This window comes from Hyperolius riggenbachi, chromosome 7 (genome assembly GCF_040937935.1).
Source record: "Hyperolius riggenbachi isolate aHypRig1 chromosome 7, aHypRig1.pri, whole genome shotgun sequence".
Taxonomy (NCBI): Eukaryota; Metazoa; Chordata; class Amphibia; order Anura; family Hyperoliidae; genus Hyperolius; species Hyperolius riggenbachi.
The window spans coordinates 106,941,967-106,966,622 of NC_090652.1; the positions used below are offsets into that span (position 1 = coordinate 106,941,967).

General features: G+C 41.6%; 1 protein-coding gene across 1 annotated transcript in view; it reads left to right on the forward strand.

The window, feature by feature from the left end:
• MAD1L1 (mitotic arrest deficient 1 like 1) overlaps window positions 1–24,656 on the forward strand; it is a 1,144,984-nt gene that overhangs the window by 618,945 nt on the left and 501,383 nt on the right. Inside the window, exon 15 of the mRNA XM_068244499.1 lies at window positions 11,424–11,514. Within this exon, the coding sequence (XP_068100600.1) occupies window positions 11,424–11,514 (91 nt within the window). The remainder of the gene's footprint in view (window positions 1–11,423; window positions 11,515–24,656) is intronic.

Consider the following 24,656-nt stretch of genomic DNA (forward strand, 5'->3'; position numbering starts at 1 on the left):
GGCCACAAGATGGCCACAGTAAAAAAAGTCCTGGATGCGAACGATCTCGCATCCAGGAACTAAAGTACACAGAGACGTTTCCTGGGGGGCAGAAATACCGCACTCTCACTAGAAAGCGTCGGTATTTCTGAGGGGAAATTAGATCGGTGAATGGGAATTATATTCCCATTCACTGATCGGCGGGGGAGTGCGCCTAATCGCGCGCACCATGCGGCAGAAGCAGCAGTGCCTATCTGGACGAGGAAGCTCGTCCAGATAGGCTGAACTGGTTAAATTCATTAGGAGTCGGTGCATTTTCTTCCGACTCCAGGTACCCAAAAATTACTCCGACTCCTACTCCGACTCCACAGCCCTTATCACAAGTGTCCTTTAAATAACCTGTTTCAAGAATCGGTGTGATTCCAACAATGATCGCTGTGGTTTTTAATTGTGGTGCTGTAAGGGAAAATGAGTTCTAGTAGAACAAAATTTTCTGTCACTTTAATTTAAAGGTGCCAAACCAGGATTGGGTTCATGCAAAACATTCTAAAAATGCACAGTAACTGACCAGTGAGAATAGGAAGAATGCAGTCTCCTTACCAAAAGAAATGTCCATGATTTGTGGCTGGAGGTTGACTGAAGGTTGATCCTTTGATTTGGAGGGACTCATATTTACTGAAAGTTTATTCAAAGGATACCCGAAGTGACATGTGACATGATGAGATAGACATGTGTAAGTAAGGGTCACACTGTAGTACTTCCTGTCCGAGTCGGGACTGAGTCAGCCACTTACATAACTGATATTTAACTCTTTCAAGCAGAGAAAGAAAAAAAGGAACACAGCATAGTTATTTGTGTGCTAGGCACTGTACATACACATGTCTATCTCATCATGTCACATGTCACTTCGGGTATCCTTTAAGTGATAGATGCGTATGGATGGAGCTGCAAGTTTGTCTTACAGATGCGAATTGCACACCTATGACTGTTTACCTCATGGCATACCTTACTGCAAGGAGAGCCATATATTTTTTAATCGTGGAAATGGGAGATCTAATTCAGTTGCATTGATTACCTCTCTTCTGCTGTGTACGTAGCTACGGGTGGTAGTGGTACCGATCAGTGGGCCACATGCAATTAACTTTTTCTCCTGAGTTTTCTCCTAGGAGATAGTTTTTAATCTTCTATTGGGAATAACTTTTCAACACTTTGCAATTTAAAAAGTACCAAAACGTAGATGGAAAAGTGCTAAAAAAAAACAAACAAAACAAACAAGTATTTTCATGCTTGCTAGTCGTTTGAAAAGCATTTTATTGACGTTTTACACACACACACACACACACACACACACACGCACACGCACACGCACACGCACACGCACACACGTTTATGGAAACCACTTGGTAACCACTCAGCTCATCATCTTTTAATTGATTTTCTACTCACTAAGGAAAGCAGTTTACTGCATTTTCAGTTATTTTCCAGTTTGAATGTGACTAACTTGAGGGGTGAGAAAGAGAGTGAAGAAATAGACTTGTTTACCAGTATGTATATTTACTTTATGCAGGTAGTAAGGGCTGGGGTGGGAAACAGAAGAAAAAATAAAAAAGCTGGGAACATTGCTATATACTTTAAATAAATCAGAGACTCCATTGCAGACTCCCGTGAGGACCAATGAGGAGCAGAAGGGGCTAAAATGTTGCTTTTTTGCTTCCCTTTAAATAGGCCCCATAGTAAACATAACACATTTAGTTTATATGCTGTGTCTGCTCAAATAAAGGTTTTACATGCTGTTAATTGCTTGTGTTTGTTCTTGAACAGGCACTTAACACACTTTTAGTGAAGATTAAACAAAATCTTTTGCTTGAGTATACTGCTGTTTCGTAAAATAGTCTGTGCTGACATCTCCGTGGGTTTGATGAGCTCCCAATTCACTTCACCCTGATTCTTGTTGTAGCCCTTTAAATCAGGCTTGCTTTGATTACTGGTACCAGGGAAAAGATGGAACTTGATATTATCATTGTCCTCCTGCACATCTGTCATGCCACTTCCCCCATGCACAAATTGGATTTCCTTCATTCTGTGGCTCCGGTAATGGAAAGTGTAGAGAAACAACTTACATTGTGACCGCAGGGGTAAAATTCCTGACAACATTTGAACCCAGGCTTATTTGGCTCTAATTGTGATTAACGAGAGCAGAGAGCAGCTCCTGGTGAGGACTGGAAGTGGGCAGAAAGATATATAGGCAGTCAATGTGTTGCATCCATAAGCAGCTTTGATGAACCTTTATGCCCTTTGCTTGATTAAATTATGCTTTAAGGATTAACTGTGAACACACAAATATACAATATAGGTTACAGGTGGATTCAAATTCTTAAGTATTTTGTTTAGCAATCCTTAACCCGTCCATTGCCAGAGCTGTGAATTTCATTATTGGTTTGTCTTGTGGAGTGACAAATTGCCGGACTCTTCCTCAGTCTTTTTTTTTTATTACATGTTGTCCACGTTTCTAGGAATTATCCTCTTCAAGTCAATGTAGGAGGTTGGACTGGACTATATAATTTCCTGCTAAGGTGGTTAAAATGGGAATTTGCCTGGACTTCATAAGTTAGCACTTAGTTAGTTTTGCAGGAAAAGTTTTCAGAACTGATCTCTGTGCTTTTTTGTTTTACAGATGCTGTTTTTTTCTTAATAAAGAAGTCCAGTGTGTGTTTTAGCAAAGAGACTCCTATTATTTTTGCAGGGGCTTTAAGTTTCTTAGGACAACTGACCCGAGAGAATTCGGGAGGTTTCCATATTTATTTCCTTTTTAAAAATTCCTTTTAAACATTACCAGTTTCCTGGCTGTCCTGCTGATCTTTTATGCATCTGTAGTGTCTCTCACACCTGAAACAAGCATACAGCAAATCCAACCAAATGTCAGTCAGAGCTTCTGATCTGCATGCTTGTCTGTGGCTAAAAGTACTCGAGGAAAAAGATCGGTAGGACAGCCAGGTGTCTGTGAGACGCCTTCACGATCTTTGCAATACAGATTACTTAAGAAATCGTGAATGCTTTATGTTTCAATCAGTGTCGCAAGCAGCCAGAGTTGACAATTAAAAAACTTTCTCGGCTGTGCCAGGCCAAATTGCAGAGGGAATTAGGTCTTATTAGGATTTGTGTTCTCATTAGGCTCTTTTAGCTGGGTGCTCCACCCGGCTAATTTTGGTAAGCACCTGGCTGACTTTGGCGCGTCTCCTCCTCCTATGCTGTAAGCAGAGCTGCACTGGCTCTGCTTTTCCCCGTCGTGCCCCACCCGGCTACTTTTTCCTGCCACCCGGCTGGAAAAATGTCTGGGGAGAACACTAAATCTTCCTGATGTTCATGCTGGATCCACATACCTCTGTGTGTTGTCCATTCTTCTCCTCATTCACGCTGGTCCCTGTAATCAAAAATTTTCAGACCAGAAGAGGTAGGCTTGCGGTGATATTCCCTCTTCTCATTACCTTAACCTCCTTGCCAGTTATCCCGAGCTCAGCTCGGGGTAACCGGCGCAGGAGGATTTCTCAGGCCCCGCTGGGCCGATTTGCATAATTTTTTTTTTCCTACACGCAGCTAGCACTTTGCTAGCTGGGTGAAGTACGTGATCGTCGCCGATTCACCGCTACCCACCGCGCCGAGCCGCCCCAGACCCCTGTGCAGCCTGGCCAATCAGTGCCAGGCAACACTGAGGGGCAGATCGGGATTCCCTGTGACGTAGGTGACGTCATCCCGTCCCGTCGCCATGGTGACCGGGGAAACCCTGCAGGAAATCCCGTTCTGAATGGGATTTCCTGCTTACTCTGATCGCCAAAGGCGATTGGAGTGGGTGGGGGGATGCCGCCGCTCAGCGGCTATCGCTAATTGATTTAAAAAAAATAAAAATAAAAAAAAAAGTTCTGCGCTGCCTCCTTGCCGGCGGGAATTATACGGGCAAGGAGGTTAAGGGGTGGGGGTGAGGCGGGAATGGGAAGGTGAGAGGAGGTATCATCACAGCAAGCCTTTCTGAAAATGGGACTTAAGCTGAAAGTCAGATATTTCAAGGAGTGATTACAGGGATAAGGGTAATGAGGAGAGGAAGTGACAATACACAGTGCTTTGTGGAGCCAATACGAAATATACCTCTTAGGTAGATTTGCCTCAGGGCAGGTCTCCTTTAGTTAATTGCAGAGCTGCTATAAGCTAGTGATAATTTTTTAGCTCTGAATACAGACATAACATCAACAGAATTGTGGCTGGAGAAATATATATATATATATATATATATATATATATATATATATATATATATATATATATATATATATATATATAACCACTGAGAAAGACATTTCTCCCAGTGTAAAATGCATTATAAATTAACTCTCTCCTATGTTACTGTGGCTTACAGTAGTACAGTAGTCAGTAAGCATCTGACAGATCTGACAGGTTTTGGTCATATGGGGGGGGGGGGGGAGATTCTCAGTATTTCCTCTAAAGGATCTATACAAACATGTGGGCCATCCTTCCTACTCGCTTGCACACTGTTTTGGCAGTTGGACTGACCAACTGCCGTTCAGTTTTAGTACTTTAAGAAATAAAACCCTAAGAATCCCCCATGAGGAGATGGACTAGTCCAAAATCTGTCAGATTTTTACCACCTACTGTAAGTGACAGCAACGTTGGAAGAAATTAATTTATGGTGCATTTTACTCTGGAACAATTAAGCCTTTTCATGCCTATGCATAATCAGGCAATTTGAATTTTAAAATTTTTCGCAATAGTGGTCTTTTAACTTTTAATTTAATCTAAATATGTCCTTTATTATACATTTTGATGTGGACCTGTTGTTCCTGTATGTTTAAAGGGTATACTGTATATGATATGAATAACTGTACTCTGTTACTTTAGTAATAGTCTCTGCTGGAAATGTCTGATTTATTTATCTGCCAGTTATATATCATCTTTGTAATCTAATGAGGAGTGTAGCTGATTGCACATTTGACAGTAGCAGGCTCACAATTGTTTGACTGTTCTACAGAAATTCTTCTCAAGGAGATTTCAATGGAGAGGCATGTGATACATTTGATGACAGATTTGTAAGTCTCTGGCTGGTTGTGATCCTGTCTCACTTTTGCTTCCTGTTTTAGATTTACACAAGGAGCAGAAATAAAAATGTATCTTGTGACAGAAACCAGCTAATCCGATATCTAAAGGGTTTTTCCCCTTAAAAAAACAGAGCGATTTTCACCTGTCAGCACTCCTTCCATTCATTTGCCTATAACTTTATTACTTCTTATCACAACAAAACAATCTCTATATATATTTTTTTTCGCCACCAATTAGGATTTCTTTGGGGGTTACTTTTTGCTAAGAATTATTTTTTATAAAAGTGTTTTCACATGAAAAATAAGAAAAAATGTAAAAAATTCATTTTTCTCTGTTTTCGGTCATTACAGTTTTGAAATAATACGTGCTAACGTAATTAAAACCCACACATTTTATTTGCCCACTTGTCCCAGTTATTGCAACGTTTACATTTTTTTCCCTAGTACAATGCATGGTGCCAATATTTTATTTGGAAATAAATCTTCATTTTTTCAGTTTTGCATCCATCCCCAATTACAAGCACATAATTTACAAACTAATAGTAATATACCCTCTTTACATACATATTAAAAAGTTCAGTCCCTAAGGGAACTATGCATTTTTTGTATTTGTTCATTCCCCCCCCCCTCCCCCCCCCCCAAAAAAAAAATGTGGTAACTATTAGGGAGTGTAGGAGGTCAGGGGTTAATTTAAAATGTAAAAATAAGGTAAAAAGGGATCCTTTATTAAAAAGAAAAAATATGTAGATGTAATTTTACTATTTGGCCAGAAGATGTCCTTGGAGGTGATTTCAGTATGCATACTATTAGTAAGCAAACCAGGACTGTGTAGACGGTCTTTATGAATGAAGGTGCCGTCTAGCGGCTACCGATCGGTGGTAACGAACGAACGCACGCATGGAGGGAGGGACGTGATAGCTAGGCCCCTGCAAGCACTTATGGCATTTTGCTGGGCCGTAGTTATTCGTCCTGGGGGAGGGGACGTGGTTAAATAAGAAGTTTAGTAAAAATAACCTAGGTCCTCACATCACACTGTGGTAGGGGTTTTACCACAATATACCGTATATACTCGCATACAAGCCGAATTTTTGACCCCCAAAAAGGGGGTCAAAAGTTGGGGGGTCGGCTTGTATGCGAGTCTTCCCTGGTGGTATAGTGGTGGGTGGTGGGTGTTCCGCGCTCCGCTCCCCCCCCTCCCCGCTCCCCCCGCGGCCGCCGCTGCTATTACCTGCAGGCAGCGGCCGCTTCCTAATCCGCGTTCCTCTTCTTAAACTTTTCAGCGTGTATCACAGCAGCGCGCCCGGCGCTGCTGCTGTGACGATACAGGGGCAGGAAAGAGCGGTTCCCTTGGTAACGGCGATACAGATCGCCGTTATAGGGAGCCGCGCTCTTTCCTGCACTCTGCATCGTCACAGCAGCAGCGCCGGGCGTGCTGCTGTGATACACGCTGAAAAGTTTAAGAAGAGGAACGCGGATTAGGAAGCGGCCGCTGCCTGCAGGTAATAGCAGCGGCGGGGAGGGGGGGGGGCGGGGGAGCCGGGAGTACTACCTACCTATGCTGGGCACTATACTGGCTAAACTGGGCACTATACTGGCTAAACTGGGCACTATACTAGCTAAACTGGGCACTATATTGGCTAAACTGGGCACTATATTGGCTAAACTGGGCACTATACTAGCTAAACTGGGGCACTATACTGGCTAAACTGGGCACTATACTAGCTAAACTGGGCACTATACTAGCTAAACTGGGCACTATACTGGCTAAACTGACTATACTGGCTAAACTGGGCACTATACTAGCTAAACTGGGCACTATACTAGCTAAACTGGGCACTATACTGGCTAAACTGGGCACTATACTGGCTAAACTGGGCACTATACTAGCTAAACTGGGCACTATACTGGCTAAACTGGGCACTATACTAACTAAACTGGGCACTATACTGGCTAAACTGGGCACTTTACTAGCTAAACTGGGCACTATACTAGCTAAACTGAGGCACTACCTACCCATACTGGGCGCTATACTGGGCACTATACTGGCTATACTGGGCACTTTACTAGCTATACTGGGCACTATACTAGCTATACTGGACACTACCTACCTATACTGGGCACTATACTAGCTATACTGGGACACACTGGGGGGCTGCACCAATCCAGCATTTCCTACCCCCGGCTTATATGGGGGTCAATCATTTTTCCCAGTTTTTTCAGGGAAAAGTTGGGGGGTCGGCTTATATGCGGGTCGGCTTATATGCGAGTATATACGGTAAGCCATACAGTCCTCCCTGGTTATCTTTTCGAGAAAAGGTAAAGATTTCTAATGGGGAAGGAGGGTATCTGCTACTACTGTTTGATATTAAATTCATTCCTTAGTTACAGTTCCTCTTTAAGCAGGTGATTTTAATGTTTTGGGTGGTGAGTGTATATAGGCCTATGACTTACTGTATTTTTTGGACTATAAGACTCACTTTTTCTATTCCAAAAGTGGGGAAAAAAATCACTGCATCTTATAGTCCAAATGCAGGGAGTTCCTGGCTTGTGAACGCCTGCCAACACGAACAACCTCTAATCCACCGCAATGTCGGGGACTCCCTTTACGGTGCCCATGCAGAGGACGACACAGGGACATAAAAGGGCGTAGAGGACGACACAGGGAGACGCAAGTGGTACAAAGGGGGCATAATCCACAAGATGCCTCTTCACCATGGATGCACTAGGTTTAGTATATATTTTTTCCCCTAGTTTTTGTCCTCTAAACCTAGGTGCGTTTTATGGTCAGGAGTGTGTAATAGTCTGAAATATACTGATAACTTTTTTTTTTTTAATTATACCTTGAGTTTCTCTTTAAAGGAATACTGTAGGGGGTCGGGGGAAAATGAGTTGAACTTACCTGGGGCTTCTAATGGTCCCACGCAGCCACTCACCGATGCTCCGGCCCCGCCTCCGGTTCACTTCTGGAATTTCAGACCTTAAAGTCTGAAAACCACTGCGCCTGCGTTGCCGTGTCCTAGCTCCCGCTGCATTCACCAGGAGCATAGTGCGCAGTCCCAGTATGGTCTGCGCCTGTGTAGTACGCTCCTGGTGACATCAGCGATAGCAAGGACACGGCAACGCAGGCACAGTGGTTTTCAGACTTTACAGTCTGAAATTCCAGAAATGAACCGGAGGCGGGGCCAGAGCATCGGTGAGTGGCTGCGCGGGCACAGGATGTCTGCGGGGGACCATTAGAAGCCCCGGGTAAGTTCAACTCCTTTTCCCCCGACCCCCCCCCCCCCTACAGTATCCCTTTAAGTTGCATATTATTTTATCCAGTACAGCAGTATACAACACTTTTCTATAAGTGTAGTTTGTCTTTTTGTTTTTTTGTAATTGAATCCAGACGTCATAGATTAGTGATATTAATGAATAGTGACACCGAATTATCATGTTCTGTTAAATGTTTACATATGCAAATGATGTGACATTTGGACTTTGCTGTGCTCCAGCTCTTTTGCTGTTTTACAGAGCTGTCGGATGGCAAGCCCAAAGGCTGAGGCTCTGGTTGTTGTTTCCCTCACCCAGTAGCGCCAGAGAGACTTCTGCATACAGCCATGGCATTCTCACTGACACTTCTCACTGCTTAGCACAAGGTTTCATAGTTTATGGAGATCAGATTGGCGGCATATGCTTTAACACTGTGCAGACCTTAAATACATACATTGGGAAGAAATATTTCATGCTGCAGATGGCTTTTGGCACACTAAAATAGAAAGAGCCCATCTGGTGTTGTTTATTACTTCTATGCTCATTTGTTCCCCTTTATACAACAGTAAAATGCTGCCAACTATTAATGACAATTTCATCGTCAGTTAAGGTGAACTGCGCACATTACATTTTCCTTATTTACTTATCTTGACTAATAAAAATGTTCACAGCATTATGTGATGCTCTGCTTATCAGTCAATGTTTGTCAATGTAGCAGTTGTGTATTTTCTAAGTCCTCTCTTGTTTGCTAAAGCTGGTTTATTAAGGCTCACAGCGGAGATAAAAATAGAAAAATGTTGAAATAAAAGAAGAAAATAATCACTTTAGAGCTGTTTCATGCTGTGTGTGGTGCAAGCAGGGCTGTGGAGTTGGTACAAAATTCATCCGACCCCTCAGTTTATGAAACCTCCAACTCCAGGTACCTAACATTTTCGACCTTGACACTGACTCCTTAGTCTTCTTACCAGGGCTGTGGAGTTGGTATCAAAATCATCCAACTCTGACTCATCAGTTTATTGAAACCTCCAACCACAGGTACCCAAAATTTCTCAGACTCCACAGACCTGGGTGCAAGGTTATACACTGTGCCTCTATTAACTTCTAATGTGTCACTAAATGGTTACAATGTCTTCTGTTCCTGATATGTTGTACTTCAGTGTATTGTGGTGCTGCATCCAATTCCGTATGCTGGCTTATTCCGTATAATGAATGGGATCAGCCTCACAATGGATGGTGCATTACGTGGCCTTGCTTTGCTGTACAGCTTACAGTCCCCTCCTCTCCTTAAGTAACTGTCGGACATAAAATCAAAAATCAATTCTTTATTTTTATCTGGTAAAAAAGATGCTAACCAGGCAACCCAAAAGTTAAAAAACACTTGTACTTTTCATCTCCATAAAAGATCATTCCTCAGTTTCCCTGGCTCGTATTTGGTACATCTGACGCACAAAGGAAGTTGCAGGGCATGTTGTTGTTTTTTTTTTCTTCTTTACTTTCCCCTCAGACTTAACTGATGCAGCCTGATTGGCTGAAGCCTCTTTCCGTCCTGTTTTCCCCATCCACACCTCTGTTCCTTTCTGATTGGCTAATATTTCTCAATGCACTTTCTACTGCAGACCTGGGTGGGAGTGTCTGAAGACTGTAAGGTGGGCGGGCAGTGATACACAGACAGAGTAATGGAGGAAATGTCAGAATTGGTTTCAAGATAGACACTAAGAAGGATTTTCTCTTTTTTTACTATAGAAAAATAAAAATGTGGACAGTGCAATGCTTATGTTATGCAAGTAAAGCAAATATTGAGATAGTATGGCTGGCATCTCCACTTTAATAGTGGTTACCTCATGTGTAAATCATTTTAAATCCTTGAAATCTCACTGATGGGAACCACTCAGGAAATTGTGATTGTTCAGGGAATTATCTTGAGTGGGTGAGTGTTGCATTCCCCAATCTTTTTCTCTTAATGTGGCCATACTTCAGTGGTGTACTAAGACCTGGGGGGAGGGCATACGTGATCAAGGCTCCAGCCAGCGTGGCCAATTAAAGTTGGGGAGTCTGGGGGTGCAGGTAGGGGAACCAACATCATTATCTGTAAATAACTAGCACTGGGTGTCAAATAGCCTATGTATGCTACTGCAACACATACTATTTTTTTTTTCTTTTTTTGGGAGAATTATAATCCCCTTTTTTAGATTGGTTGTAAAATTTTAAAAATCTAGCCTATGCATTACCTGTTTTAAAATCAATATCCTACTCCAGTCAGTGTTCTGAAAAAAAAATAAGAAAAATCTGCCACTGATGATTAACTTATATTACAAACAATGGAAAATCCAATCAGGTTTTTCAGTTGAATAAAAAAATAATAATATTCAGAACAACCAATAATAAACAACAACAATTGTTATTATTTTATCATGTACTAGCAGACCCAAGCCTGATTAAAATGTGTTTCTGTGTTTCTCGCCGCCGCATGCAGTGCGCACGTGCGCGCAGCCGGCACACGTGCAACCCGCCGCAAACGCCCGGCTGCCCGCTCACACACCCACCTGGTTCCCTGGCCCCATCCCTGTCCTTCTGTCTGTGTGAGGCTGGGTCCGTGCTGCGCACATACACAGTAGTAAAAAGCACGGACCCAGCTACACAGGGACAGCGTGATGCAGGGACACAGGGGTTTTATTATGGAGGATGATCACCTTTAGAAAGCACTGTTGGTGGTTGGGCGGCTGCTCAATTGCATGAAATGTAATACCCATAATGCATCACTAGGAGAGAAAATGAAGCTGTGCACCTAAGTGTCCACAGACCTAGGAACAGGTGCCTACAGTGGGGAATCAACCAATCACAGATAGACTGGGCATAATGGGCTTCAATTGGTTCCTTTGGCGTGTTTGAGTGTTAATTACAGCTTCTCCTCTATATACACATACTTGTATACCCGATCCACTATATAAACCAGCCTTTCATTTTCACTTTCTGAAAACACATAGAACTAAACAAGGAAGGCATTGTAAAGAACAAAATACCTTGTAGTGTATTATTATTCTCTGCTTGTCGCTTCATATTGTATTCTCCATGCTCCACTTCTTCCAGGTTGAAAATTGAGGAGCTTGAAGCTGAACGTGGCCGGCTGGAGGAAGAAAACCGAGTCCTAGAGATGAGGCTGGAGAGACTAAGTCTTCAGGTAAGTAAAAGAAGAGGCTTTATTGCCTTTGTAATCAGATCTTCTTGACACGCAGGTCTTTGGCCATCCAATTGTGTCATTACATTCAAGCAGTAATGCTGACTGGCAGCAAAGAGATGGAGGTCATACACATATAATGCTGTCATGTTCACTTTCGCCAAAGTGTGGCTTCTAGCTCCATTCTTCTACATGTCACCAGCTTTCTCATAACGCTGACTGCTCACCCAGTGGATATGTACCAGCTTTCTTAGGTCGCTGATCTGATCAGTGGTGTTAGCAAGCTTTACAACCAAATATGCACACATTGGTCTTTTTGATGGCACGTTACTAATTCCTTTACTGTACGATGATACTGTGAACAATTGTACTGCTCACAGCACAAGGGCCCATATGCAATTGCTCTTTTCTCCTGAGTTTTCTCCTAGTTGAAATTCTCAAACTTGTTAATAAAATGCCTTTTGAACCACCAGCAAGCAAAACATGCTCAAAATAGTTTTGATAGTACTTTTTCTCCTACTTTTTGGTACTTTTTCCATTGCAAATTGCTGAAACCTTATTCTAAAGCGAAGAAATTATCTCCTAGGAGAAAACTCAGGAGAAAAAGTGAATTGCATACAGCACAAAGGCCTATATGCAGTTCACTTTTTCTCCTGTATTTTCTCTTAGGTGATATGTGCACACCATGTCAATAATATTCCTTTTAAACCCTTTAGAAAGCCAGAAAATACCCCAAAGAATTTTGATAGTGCCTTTTTGCTTGCTTTTTGGTAGTTTTTCAATTGCAAGGTGCTGAGAAGTTATCAGATAAAAGTTAAAGAGAAGATGAAAAATTATCTTCAGGTGAAAACTCAGGAGATAAAGTTAATTGTATAATGGCATATGGGCCAAAGAAGTCTATCCTAAAAAAAAAACTACAGGGTAACTTGGTCCAGTGGAGATTAAGGAGGGAGTTCCCCATGGATTCGGACTTGTACATTGTTGGGAATAAGGCTGGGCATTGAAGAACCACAGTAACTCACACTTTGAATTGTCCTGCCACTACTCTCCGCTGTGCAGACAGAAGGGTCCAAAGGACTTCAGGCAAAAGACAAATGTAATATCAAGAGCCATCTATTCCTCCTATTGGTTTAAAAAATAACACAAACAAAAATAACAAAAATAAGTATCGCTATTCACAAGCTCATATCAAGCTGGAATACAATTAATAAGCCACGGGGTTTGAGACATGTAAAGTGTAAATAAAATCTGATTGTATCTCAAACTCTTAAGCCCAATCTACACGATATGATTCTTTGTGCGATTCGATTACATTTCGATTTACAATCCGATTAAATCCGACATGTCCGATTGGGATTCAATTCGATTTGCCATTGGAAAACAATGGCAAATCGAATCAAATCCCAATCTGACATGTCGGATTTAATTGGATTGTAAATAGAATCGTAATTAAATCTCACAAAGAATCGTATTGTGTAGATGGAGCTTTAGAGCCAGTTTTAACGTCCACATAAAAGGAACAGCTAGATGAATACTAGATGTACTCGTTTACACTCACCTGTCTTTTTCCCACCTTTCAGCACTCCATGTAGTCACAGTTTCTTATCTAAAATAAGTCATTTCGGGTATAATGATTTTTTTTTTTTTTTATTATTTCGAGTCATCTTCCTCAGTGTGCTATTGGCTGTTTTAGAACCTCAAAAATGTTGGTCTGTTTTTGTTTTATTTTGTTTTGTGCAATCTTTATTTAGAAGTAACAGATTTACACTTGGATTTTCATGCTAGATACATTGTTGGACCATGAACAGTTTAAGCTTTCTTTAGAAGCTATAAGCTATACTATAGTTCATTTGAAGAGCTATTGCAACCTGTTATTTTGTGTGTGCTGTATTTAAGCTTGTAAGCTTTAGAATGTGAAACTGTTCTTTGACCCTGACACTGTGTGTTTTCTGAAGTGTAAACTGTTGGTAAATAAAGATTTTACAGTCGAGGAAATTGTGAATCTTAAAACCAGCCAAGGACTCAGGGGAGCCAAGACATCCATACACTGAGGTATTCAGACACAAAGCAATTCTTCCTGGTCACACGGAAGTCACACAGATTGTCAAAGTTGCGTTACAAAACTACACAGCACAAAAAAGCCAGCAAGTCCATATCACTCAGTATATCTTTACTTGCCTTTAAACAGATTTTGACTCTTTTTAAGGCCAGGCTCTTCTTCTTTATGTTCACCTTAAAATGAACCTGTGTCAAACATGAGAATAACCACTGGGGATAACTCTATGATATGCAGCCTTCCAACTATTTTTCAGTGCTTGGTTTCAAAGTTGATTATGCAGAAAACTGTCACAGGTCTTTAGTTTGTACTTTCTGGTACTAGGAGTATGGCAGCATTTGTGGCGGGATAGTGTAGTGGTAGCTGGATAATATAAGTGGTGGCTGGATAGTATACTGGTTAAGGGCTCTGCTTCTAAAACAGGAGACCAGAGTTCGAATCTCAGCTCTACCTATTCAGTAAGCCAGCACCTGTTCAGCAAAGATCCTTAGGCTAGACTCCCTTACACTGCTGCATAGAGTGCATCCTAGTGGCTGCAGCTCAAATGCTTTGAGTCTGCCAGGAGAAAAGGGCAATATTAATGTTAATTGTATAGTCTTGGGACCATAGTCATGACTTTCTGCACAGATTGCACTTGACCTGCCCACTTGACTATAAAGCCAGCTAGCAAAACTAATGTGATTGCTTTCTGCAGACTTTTAAATCAGCATTCTTAAAAAAATGTTAAGGAGACACTGAAGCCTCTTAAAATCCCACTTAAACATTTAACTTTAGCACGATCAGCCCTCCTAAAATGATGCATCCCCACGGCAGAAATCTGTTTACAAACCCCCCCAAACACCGGGGCAAAATCCATGAGAGGCGGCAATCAGCAGGGATTGACGCTAGTAGAGGCAGAGCTACAGCCCTAAGCTCTGCCTCTATGAGTAAGCACTCCCCGCATTTTCCCACAGGTATATGGGGGCTTTGTAAACAGCGTTCTGCCGCGGGGATGCAGCGTTTTAGCAGGGCTTATAGTGCTAAAGTTAAATTTTTAATAATAAGTGGGATTTTGGGAGACTTCAGAGTCTCTTTAAGGCTGCATAGAACACAAACTTGACTTTAGTTGAAAGTGTCATGTTTGTTTTGGGTAAGAGGAAATGCCCTTCATATGGAGAAACAACTGCTTCTCCCACTATGGAAAAGTTGCAGCATTTGTTTTTGATTACAGGCAGTTCACCTGGACACAGAATAGGGTGTTGTCAATGAGCCTTCCTGCCATTTCCTAACATCCCGAACAGTTAGAGCTAATAGTGCATTGAGCTGCATGGCTTAGCACCTGTGTTTCTAAGTTCTTATGTGCGTACCTAAGGCAAACAGATTTACCACGCTTCATTGGGGTCCCTCAACTTGGCTATTTCATTGCTAAAGCCAGCATTCAAAGGAGTTAGCAGCTGTGGGTGTGTTCACTGTTTGAAGGTGCCTTTTATTTAGGCTTTTATTTAGTGCTTGGCCATGCAATAGCTGAAGTGCCAGCTATTTTTCACCCGGGATGTGCTTAATCTAGGCATTGGTAAATTGCTCAAGTGTTGGTGATTGTGAGTCTAGCCCCCAGTGCTTGCAATCGGTGCTAGAAATTAAGTCTATGAAAGTTGAGCATTGGTAAGGGTTTGTAGTTGGTGTTGGACGTTAAAGAAGGATCAGCCTTATATAAAGGTAACAGGGCCAGACATGGGATATTCCATAGTCTCTCCTCAGAAGGAAGTGATGTCTTATAGGTATTTGTTTTGTTTCACAACCATTTGCAATGTTTAACATCTAAAGGTCTAAAGGTCGTCTAGATTGAAACAGACTTTACTAGATGCAACCTGAATCGCTTCTTGTTTCTTATTTTACATTTAGGATTTGGTGAAGCAAGAATTTATATTGTCAAACATTGACAACATAGTTTATAAACAATTATATTGAAATGCATTTATATTTATTTAAATTTGTTTGTATTTATAAATTATTATTTGATGTCTATAGCGCCATCATTTTCTGGTGTACTGTAAATGATTATTGTAAAAAGAGAAGTGTTCATTATAGCAGACCTAAACCCAAGACTTCCTCTCTGCTCTAAAATAGAAGCAACAGCATAATAACGTTTAAAGGAAGACGTTTCTCTTTTACAGCTTAAAGAACATCTACAATAAATCTGCAGTGCCTACTTCCTAGTTTCATAGGAGCACAGAAAGAGTCAACCACCTGTGTTTATATATTATAACTCAGCACACACCTCAGCACAGTTCAGACAGAGCTGACAGCTCACAAATTACACTTGTGATTACTTGCAGATGCAGGAGAATTAGTCTGTTCTCTGTAGGGTTGATTTCTCTGTGGTGCCCCTGTCTTCTGTGCAAGAGGTTAGGTCCACTTTAAGTTATTTTTTTGTAAAGTGGTGGGACAACATTGTTATTTAAACTTCTGCATGCAGCATTTGTGCCACAACTGCTATAGACTTGTATTTTCTTCTCTCACCACCACCACATTTTAACATTGTGCCCTGGGGAATGCCACAAGTGGTAGTTGCACGTCTGCGTGTAGAGGCTGCTTGCATGAGTCCAAAAGCCACTCAAAGTCACACGGAAGATTGTTTTATTTTTTATTTTTCCTGTTTTCTGATGTGTGCAGGGAAAACACGTAGATCATCCTTACACAGTGGCCTCCATTCAGTAAACATTACCGCATTCTGAAATGCATAAAACAGCAAATTTTGCCGAACATCTTGAAAAATGCCTATTTACTAAGACTGTTGCCACATGGAAAAGTGAAATTAGCAGATTGTGCGTTAAATACCTCAATAAATATCAATTCACTAAGATTAGAGCATTTGGTAAAATAAGTGTGATGATCATTATTTTATGATCAGCCTGGAGCTGTCGGTAACTAGTACACAGCCATTCGGTAAAATGTTACTTGCAAAGGAGCCAGCCAATAGGAGGAGCCATCTTGTCCTACTACTCACCCCATTGGTGCCGATGTGATGCCGGGTGGGATATGAGAAAATAAACAAAACACAGAACTCAGGGGCAGGGCACATTCATAGATTTTTTTTTCCTGTTTATCTGTAGATGTTCAGTGGAAAGACTGATGCACGGAGAATCAGAACTAGAGAAATCATGCAGACTAAAGAGATGCCAGTAATGCCTTTTACTTTAGTACGCTGAGAGCACAGAAGCAGCAACTTGCAAAGAAACCTTTTATGCAGACCACCTAAATCATTACAACTCTGGCCAGAAGTGGCAGAACACCACCATAGTCACCATAGTAGAATACGGCTTGCTGCCGAGACCTACTCCACAACTGGTTAGACTGTTTACTGAACAGGTTTTAATGAATTATAGCCTTGTGTTTTGGTAAATTACCTAACTATTACTGCTTGTGTGAAAATCTTGGTAAATGCAGGAGAAAAATTTCTGACCTATTATTTCTTACCGTACAGGTCTTAGTGAATTGAGGCCATTGTGTAACAAGCATTGAAGTGCATGCTTGTGTCTTTTATTAAAGACACAGTGGCAGTATTTTGATGACAGATTGTTCTTAATGGCTTATTTAAACACACAGGTTGAGAGGTCGCAGTGCTTAATGTATTCCGGAGAGGTGATCTTTTTCAATTTGTGACCTGGCTCATTAATCTGTACCCTTGTGCTTATCGTGATATTGTAATTAGTTGTTCTGTTTGCTGGATTCTTGTTGTCAGCTCTCCACATAATTATTCTAGGTTGATGGCGTTATCAATGGATGAGCTGTGAAGGCTTTTACTGACTTGGCTTGGAGGCCGCAAATAATTATAAGTCAATGAGTTTGTGGCCTTTACTTGCCTGTTATCAGTTCAGCAGTCTCCTGCATTACAGGAAGCAATTTGGGCACCAGAAAAAGCCTCTGGTAAAATGTCCCAAATTTGTCTAATGGGCTGTGGAAATTCCAATATTAAAATATCAATACATTTTACTTACACTAACCCTAACCCTATTCTCACATGAGCCCTCTCTCAAATAATGCCTAACCATAACTCATAACTGACCCTACCCCACATTGATGCCTAACCCTAAATGACACCCCCACATCAATACCTAGCCCTAACTGACCACCCCCCTGATGCCTAACCTTGGAGCCGCAGTTTGTAAATTTTCCTTTATGGCCACAATTAACATGGGTGCTCAAACTGCAAAGGTGTGTGTCAGTGCTTCAGTATTACACAGCGAGTGCTGTTCTTTGCATGTGAGACTACAGAGTTATATGAAAAGCCTCAGGTGTCCGGTTTCACATACAATTGCAAACAAAATATATTTAATCTGCTCTCCGTGCAGACAGCTTATTCAGAGAGACACAAGCAGCTGCAAATAAGCTAATGAGACATATCTTACACACAGAGTTAACAGATGTAGGGAGAGGGAATTACCCCTCTTAATTCACCAGTCCGTCACCCTGCTCAGCCTGTCCCCGTCAGTGAAGTTTGAAAGGAATTTGATAACCGTTAACAAAGAGATAAGTATTCAAATGTATACACCGTTACTTAGCAGCACTTCCCAAACTATTCTTATCTCAATTTAAAAAACAAAAAACATGTTGATCACAACATAACGTTTGATCTGGTGACTGATGGGCCACGGGGCAGCGGGACCACTAAAACTATGAATTTTAGAAAAACAAAGTTCAATCAAATTAGGCAGGCACTAAGTTTGGTGAACTGGGATAATGTACTACAAGGGGAGGACACTGAAGGGAAATGGCAAGCTTTTAAACGTATTCTCAATCAATATTGTAGTATGTATATCCCATATGGAAACAAAATGTCTAGGAATAAAAAAAAAGCCTCTATGGATGAATAGAAAGGTTAGGGATAAAATGAAGAGGAAAAATAATGCCTATAAGGTCCTAAAACAGGAGGGGACCGAGGCTGCACTAAGCAATTATAAGGAGTGCAATAAAAATTGTAAAAAAAGAAATTAGGCTGGCGAAGATGGAAGCTGAAAATCAAATCGCTAAGGATATTAAATCTAACCCAAAAAAGTTTTACAAGTACATCAACTCTAAAAAAAAAAAAGAAAGGTTGACTGTATAGGACTCCTAAAGGATGAGGGTGGGAACTCCATGGTGGATGACCAAGGAAAGGCAGAGTTATTAAATGCTTTCTTTGCTTTTGTCTTCACAAAGGAAACAGCACTGTTGCAAATTACAGAGGCAGAAGAGTCTCAATCTTCTAACTGTAATATTAAGTACTTAACGCAGGAATGAGTGAAGGCAAGACTAAATAAAAATAGACAAGGCACCTGGCCCGGATGGCATGCATCCTCGGGTCCTAAGGGAATTAAGTTCAGTTATAGATAAACCCCTTTATCTTATCTTTTGTGACTCTCTTTTAACTGGCAGAGTCCCAGTGGATTGGCGCACAGCCCATGTTTTCCCATTATTTAAGAAGGGCAAAAAATCAGATCCAGGAAATTATAGACCTGTAAGCTTAACATCAGTTGTATGCAAACTATTTGAGGGGTTACTAAGATATACTATACATGACTTCATAGTAGAAAATAATCTTATTTCTCAGCATCAACATGGGTTTACTAAAGACAGGTCCTGTTTGACTAACATGCTCAGCTTTTATGAGGTAGTGGATGCTAATATGGATATTGGGAATGCTGTAGATGTGATATACTTGGACTTTGCAAAGGCCTTCGACACTGTTCCCCACAAAAGTCTGGTGCAAAAGTTGAGGATGCAAGGACTGAGTAAGAGTCTGTGTGCATGGATAGGGAACTGGCTAATGGAAGAAAACAGAGTTTTGGTCAATGGATCATACTCAAAATAGGGGACTGTTAGCAATGAGGTCCCACAGGGGTCTGTACTGGGTCCAGTGCTCTTCAATTTATTTATTAATGACCTAGTAGCTGCAGTAGTGAGCAATGTTGCTATTTTTGCAGATGATACAAAATTGTGCAGAATCATCAACTCTCAGGAAGATCGTATCATATTGCAAGAGGATCTGGATAGGATGGCTATATGGGCACATAAATGGCAGATGAAATTCAATGTTAAAAAATGTAAAGTCATGCATTGTGGTCATACCTGTTATATCTTGTTCTAAATCACCTTGCTTCGACACCATCAACTTTTTCTAGTTGCGTCTCACAGACTGTGGGATAACTTGACTCTCAACACAGCAAGCAGGAGATAGACTTTTCTCAGGCTTCTTCAAAGTTTACGGAGTTTATTCAGGAAACAGAAATACAGATAGATACAGTTTATCATATCCTAGCCACGCCAATCTTCGTTGCGTTACAAGCTTCTTGATTAGACTTCCTGCTGAAGTCAATCAGGTGCCTTCTTTTCTAACCTAAGTTACACTAGACTACCTATGTACAGCATACATTATATCAGATTACATATAGAATAGAAATACTTAGAGGTTCCAGTCAGCCTTTAGATCTAGTGGGAAAGTCAGAAGCAGAGTGCGCTCCCATAGCTCACTCAGGTTTTAATACTGACTAGGAAAGAGTTAAATATGACATCATCTTCGCCATCCCCTAGATCAGACTATTGGTGGACCCACTCGTGGTGTCATCATACACACCTACTCGATTAATATTCGATGAGGCATTTGACATACATACAGGAATGTGGATATTTACAAAACATGGTTGATGTTTATTGTTCTAGTGGCGGTACATGCCCAGGTCAGGGAGACCTGTGGCCTTGTCCATAGAACAGCTTATTGGTATGTTCTAGTTCTGCTGACAGAACTGCAGATTTTCTCTCTAAGAGAAAATCCCCTTAAAGGGCAGGTCTGCTCATCAAGCCTTTTTGACTAACTCAGTCCAAATAACTGAGGCCTACTTAAATTATAACAGTACCAATGGTCTAGCACCATACAAAATAAATGGAATACAGTTGGGGACATCAAACTTGGAGAAGGACTTAGGAGTACTCATCGACAATAAGTTAAATAATCGTACTCAATGCTAAGCCGCTGCAGCTAAAGCTAACACAATTCTGGGATGCATTAAAAGGGAAATAAAAATTCGAGATGCTAGCATAATATTGCCCGTTTAACTCTCTAGTAAGGCCACATCTGGAATATGGAATTCAGTTCTGGGCACCACATTACAAAAAAGATATTGCAGTTTTAGAGCAGGTGCAGAGACGAACAACAAAATTGATACGTGGGATGGAAGGTCTCGCTTACCAAGAAAGGTTAGATAAACTGGGTTTATTTAGTCTAGAGAAAAGGCGCCTTAGAGGAGATCTAATAAACATGTATAAATACATCAGAGGGCAATATAATAGCTTGGCGGATGAGCTTTTTGTCCCTAGGCCTTCTCAAAGGACTAGAGGACATGATCTGCGCATGGAGGAAAAACGTTTTAGCCATTTATTTAGGAAAGGGTTCTTTACAGTAAGAGCGATTAAGATGTTGAATGCATTGCCACAGGAAGTCGTTATGGCAAACTCTATACCTGCATTTAAAGGGGGCTTAGATGCTTTCCTTGCGTTGAAAGACATCCATGGCTACAATTACTAGGTAATGCCTAATGATGTTGATCCAGGGATTTTATCTGATTGCCATCTGGAGTCGGGAAGGAATTTTTCCCTTTTGGGGCTAATTGGACCATGCCTTGTAAGGGTTTTTTCGCCTTCCTCTGGATCAACAGGGATATGTGAGGGAGCAGGCTGGTGTTGTACTTTGTACTGGTTGACCAAAATATGTAACTATGTTTAAGGGACTCCGAGCAGTGCAAAAACTATGGAAAGATGCATATCATTTTAAAGCTCTCTTTCTCCTCTTTCCAATGATATATAAACCGCCACCCTACATCTTTTAATTTTCGCTATTTTCGCGATTGAAATTGCTGCGGCCGCGATTTCAATCGTGAAAATAGAGAAAACTAAAAGGTGTAGGGCAACAATTTAGGTGTCGCCAGAAAGAGGAGAAAGAGAGCTTTAAAATGATATCCATCTTTCCATAGTTACTTGTATTACACAGGACGACACTTTCCCCAGTGTCAGCAGCTCCATTCTGCTGAATGGAGCTGCTGACTTTAGGAAAAAGCCGCCCTGCGTAATACAATGTAACTATGGAAAGATGGATATCATTTTAAAGCTCTCTTTCTCCTCTTTCTGGCGACACCTAAATCGTCACCCTACGCCTTTTACTTTTCTCTATTTTCGCGATTGAAATCGCAGCCGCGGCAATTTCAATCGTGAAAATAGCGAAAACTAAAAGGCGTAGGGCGGCGGTTTATATATCATTGGAAAGAGGAGAAAGAGAGCTTTAAAATGATATGCATCTTTCCATAGTTTTTGCACTGCTCGGAGTCCCTTTAATCGATGGCGGTCCTTTAAGATCTGGAATGCCGGATCTTTACACCAGAAAACATTATTCTCCTCCGTACCCTCCTGCTGGAAGCTTCTCCGTGGTCCCTCCTTCCTCCCACATAGAAAGTTCAGCAGAGTATCCTGTCAGTAAAGAAAGTACCTAGCCTAGCAATGTACTGTATTGCATTTGGAACTGAAGTACTTCATGCAGCACTAGAACTGTATGACTGACTGTCGTTAGGGCAACTGCTATATGGAATATATATTTACAGCCAGGGCAGTTTCTATACTAAATTGCTCCCAGTGCGAGGGTCTAAAAATTGCTCCCCCTTCCCCCCCACTACCGTGGACTCGCGAACCCTTACTCTTTAGGGACAGTCACATAGCCACAGGTCACGAGTACATATGCCTACTTACTAGTGACCTGCCGCTCATCCAGGAGGAAGCAGGGACCAGGAAAACACACAAGCGAAGAGAGCCCAGAAAGCTGACTCCTTTATGGGCACACTGACAGCCTGCACTACCACTACAAAAAATTAGGTGTCATCACGCGGTGGTGATGTGATGATGACTTGACGTCTGACGCATGCAGCCCAGGAGGAGTCAAGGAAGGTGATCTTCTTTCTTCTTCCATTTGTCTGCACAGCGCGTCACCAGCTCCCTAGATGTTATGTCCTTCTGCCTGCACCCCCTTCTTCTACTTGCTGGTCTGCACCCAGGGCGGTCGCCCTGTCCGCACTGCTCAAGAAACAGCCCTGTTTACAGCTCTGTGTGGAACTAACAAATGTCTAAAAAGAGAATGCATTCATAATATTATTATATTAATTAAATCACTATTCGGACCTGATTTGAAAATAGCTTGTAGATGTGTTAGCAATGTTGCAACTCACAGCCATGGGGAGAATAGAAACAATATGAATGGAAAGGCTATCTGGCTGCCAGATAATAACCAAGAATGGCCAATGAAATGCAAGTTTATGCAAATGTATGCTGCTTGAAAATGGACTAATAAAATCTTACCAAAATGGAATTCGATTGGCTCATTTTCACCCTGTGCTGAGAAAGATTTACTATTAGCAACTGGGAGGGAAAGGGAGCCCCAAAATAGATGGTAGTGGATGACCCGTATATCTATATTATGTAACTAAAAATAATATAAAATAAATTTAAAAAATGGCTTACCTCTAAAAGAAGGGTCAATGCCAATTTTACACAAAATAATTAGGCACTTATCCGTTAGCCGGGCGCATCCGTCAGGTGGCGATAAAACTCCACCAGACTTGCATCTTTCCCTACTATCCATGGCGGCCTGGAGGGGGAATAGTAATTAGCGCCACCTGCCGGATGCACCCGGCTAACGGATAAGTACCAATAATTATTACTCATCAGACTCTATAAATGATTGTCAGGTGATCTTTGCATGCAGGGAGAGAATGTCTGCTGCTTTATACCAGACTTCTTCATGTGGATTATGATGGGATGGGGAGGAGTTTGAACAGCTGTTTGGCCATTAAAATTGTTGTGTCATTTTTACTTGCACTGCCGCCTCAACAGGGAATGGGGTTATATGACCCAGTCAGCCAGGTATTTTAAGTAAGTCGATTAGAAAGAGCACAGGTTGAGTACAGTCCTACAATGCACAGAACTCTGGGTATTGCTAATTACAGCACAGCTGAAGTGAGAGTGATATGCAAATATTAAAAATTTGAGCACCAGTTGAAGCTGCGGATAAAATACATGCAATATTACTGATACTCTACTATGGCAATGGCTAATACCAGTAGTAGAATATCAGTAAATCTTTTCCAACTAACCCTCCTCCTGCCCCCCCACCTACACCTAACACTAACCTACCCCCTACCTACGACCAACACTAACCTACCTACGCCCAACACTAACCTACCTGCGCCCAACACTAACCTGCCATCTACCTGCCCCTAACATAAATCCCCCCTGCTTAGCCTAATGCTATTAGTACCACTATGGGGTTCAGCTACATAATAGCCAGACTCCTTGCGCTGTTACTTACCCACGACGCAAAGTCTCCCTCTACCGATATCTGTGTCGTCCCTCTGCCACTATTTGTCGATGGCAAAACTTCTTGTATAGCCTGCGCCTCTGGCATCCAAATTATACACTGGGTGCCACTATAGCTGCAATTAACATTGCAGGCTATACGGCACTCAAATAACCAGATGCATGGGGAGCGCCCAACTTAGCCACTTCAGATAAATATGGAGGCTGCCATATTTATTTCCTTTTAAAATGCACATTGCATGGCTGTCCTGCTGATCTTCTGCCTCTAATACTTTTGTACATCGACCCTGAACAAGCATTGCAAATCAGATTTTTTTTTACTGAAGTCAGCCTCCATATACCCCTCACTTCAGGTGTACTTTAACCCTTTGCAGACCGACTTAGTTTAAATCTACGTCATGCTTGTGGCTGTAAGTCTCAGACAGGGCGTAGATTTTACACTACGCGGTCCACGTGAATGGCAAACAGACAACTGGAGATTAAACTGTCAGTTGCCAATTGTCTCCTGATCACTTGATTACTACAATTGCCGGTGATGGTAATGATCACATTGTAAACAAACTTTACTCACCTTCCATGTTCCACTGACGATCACAGCTCCTGACTGCCCCCTGGCACCCAGCCCCGTACTGGGTCAGGAACCTGTGCTTGTGTCAGTATGTGGCTGGCTGCTGTGATTGCTGGTCATAGTTGTTCGCTGCTCAAGGGAGAAGGAAGG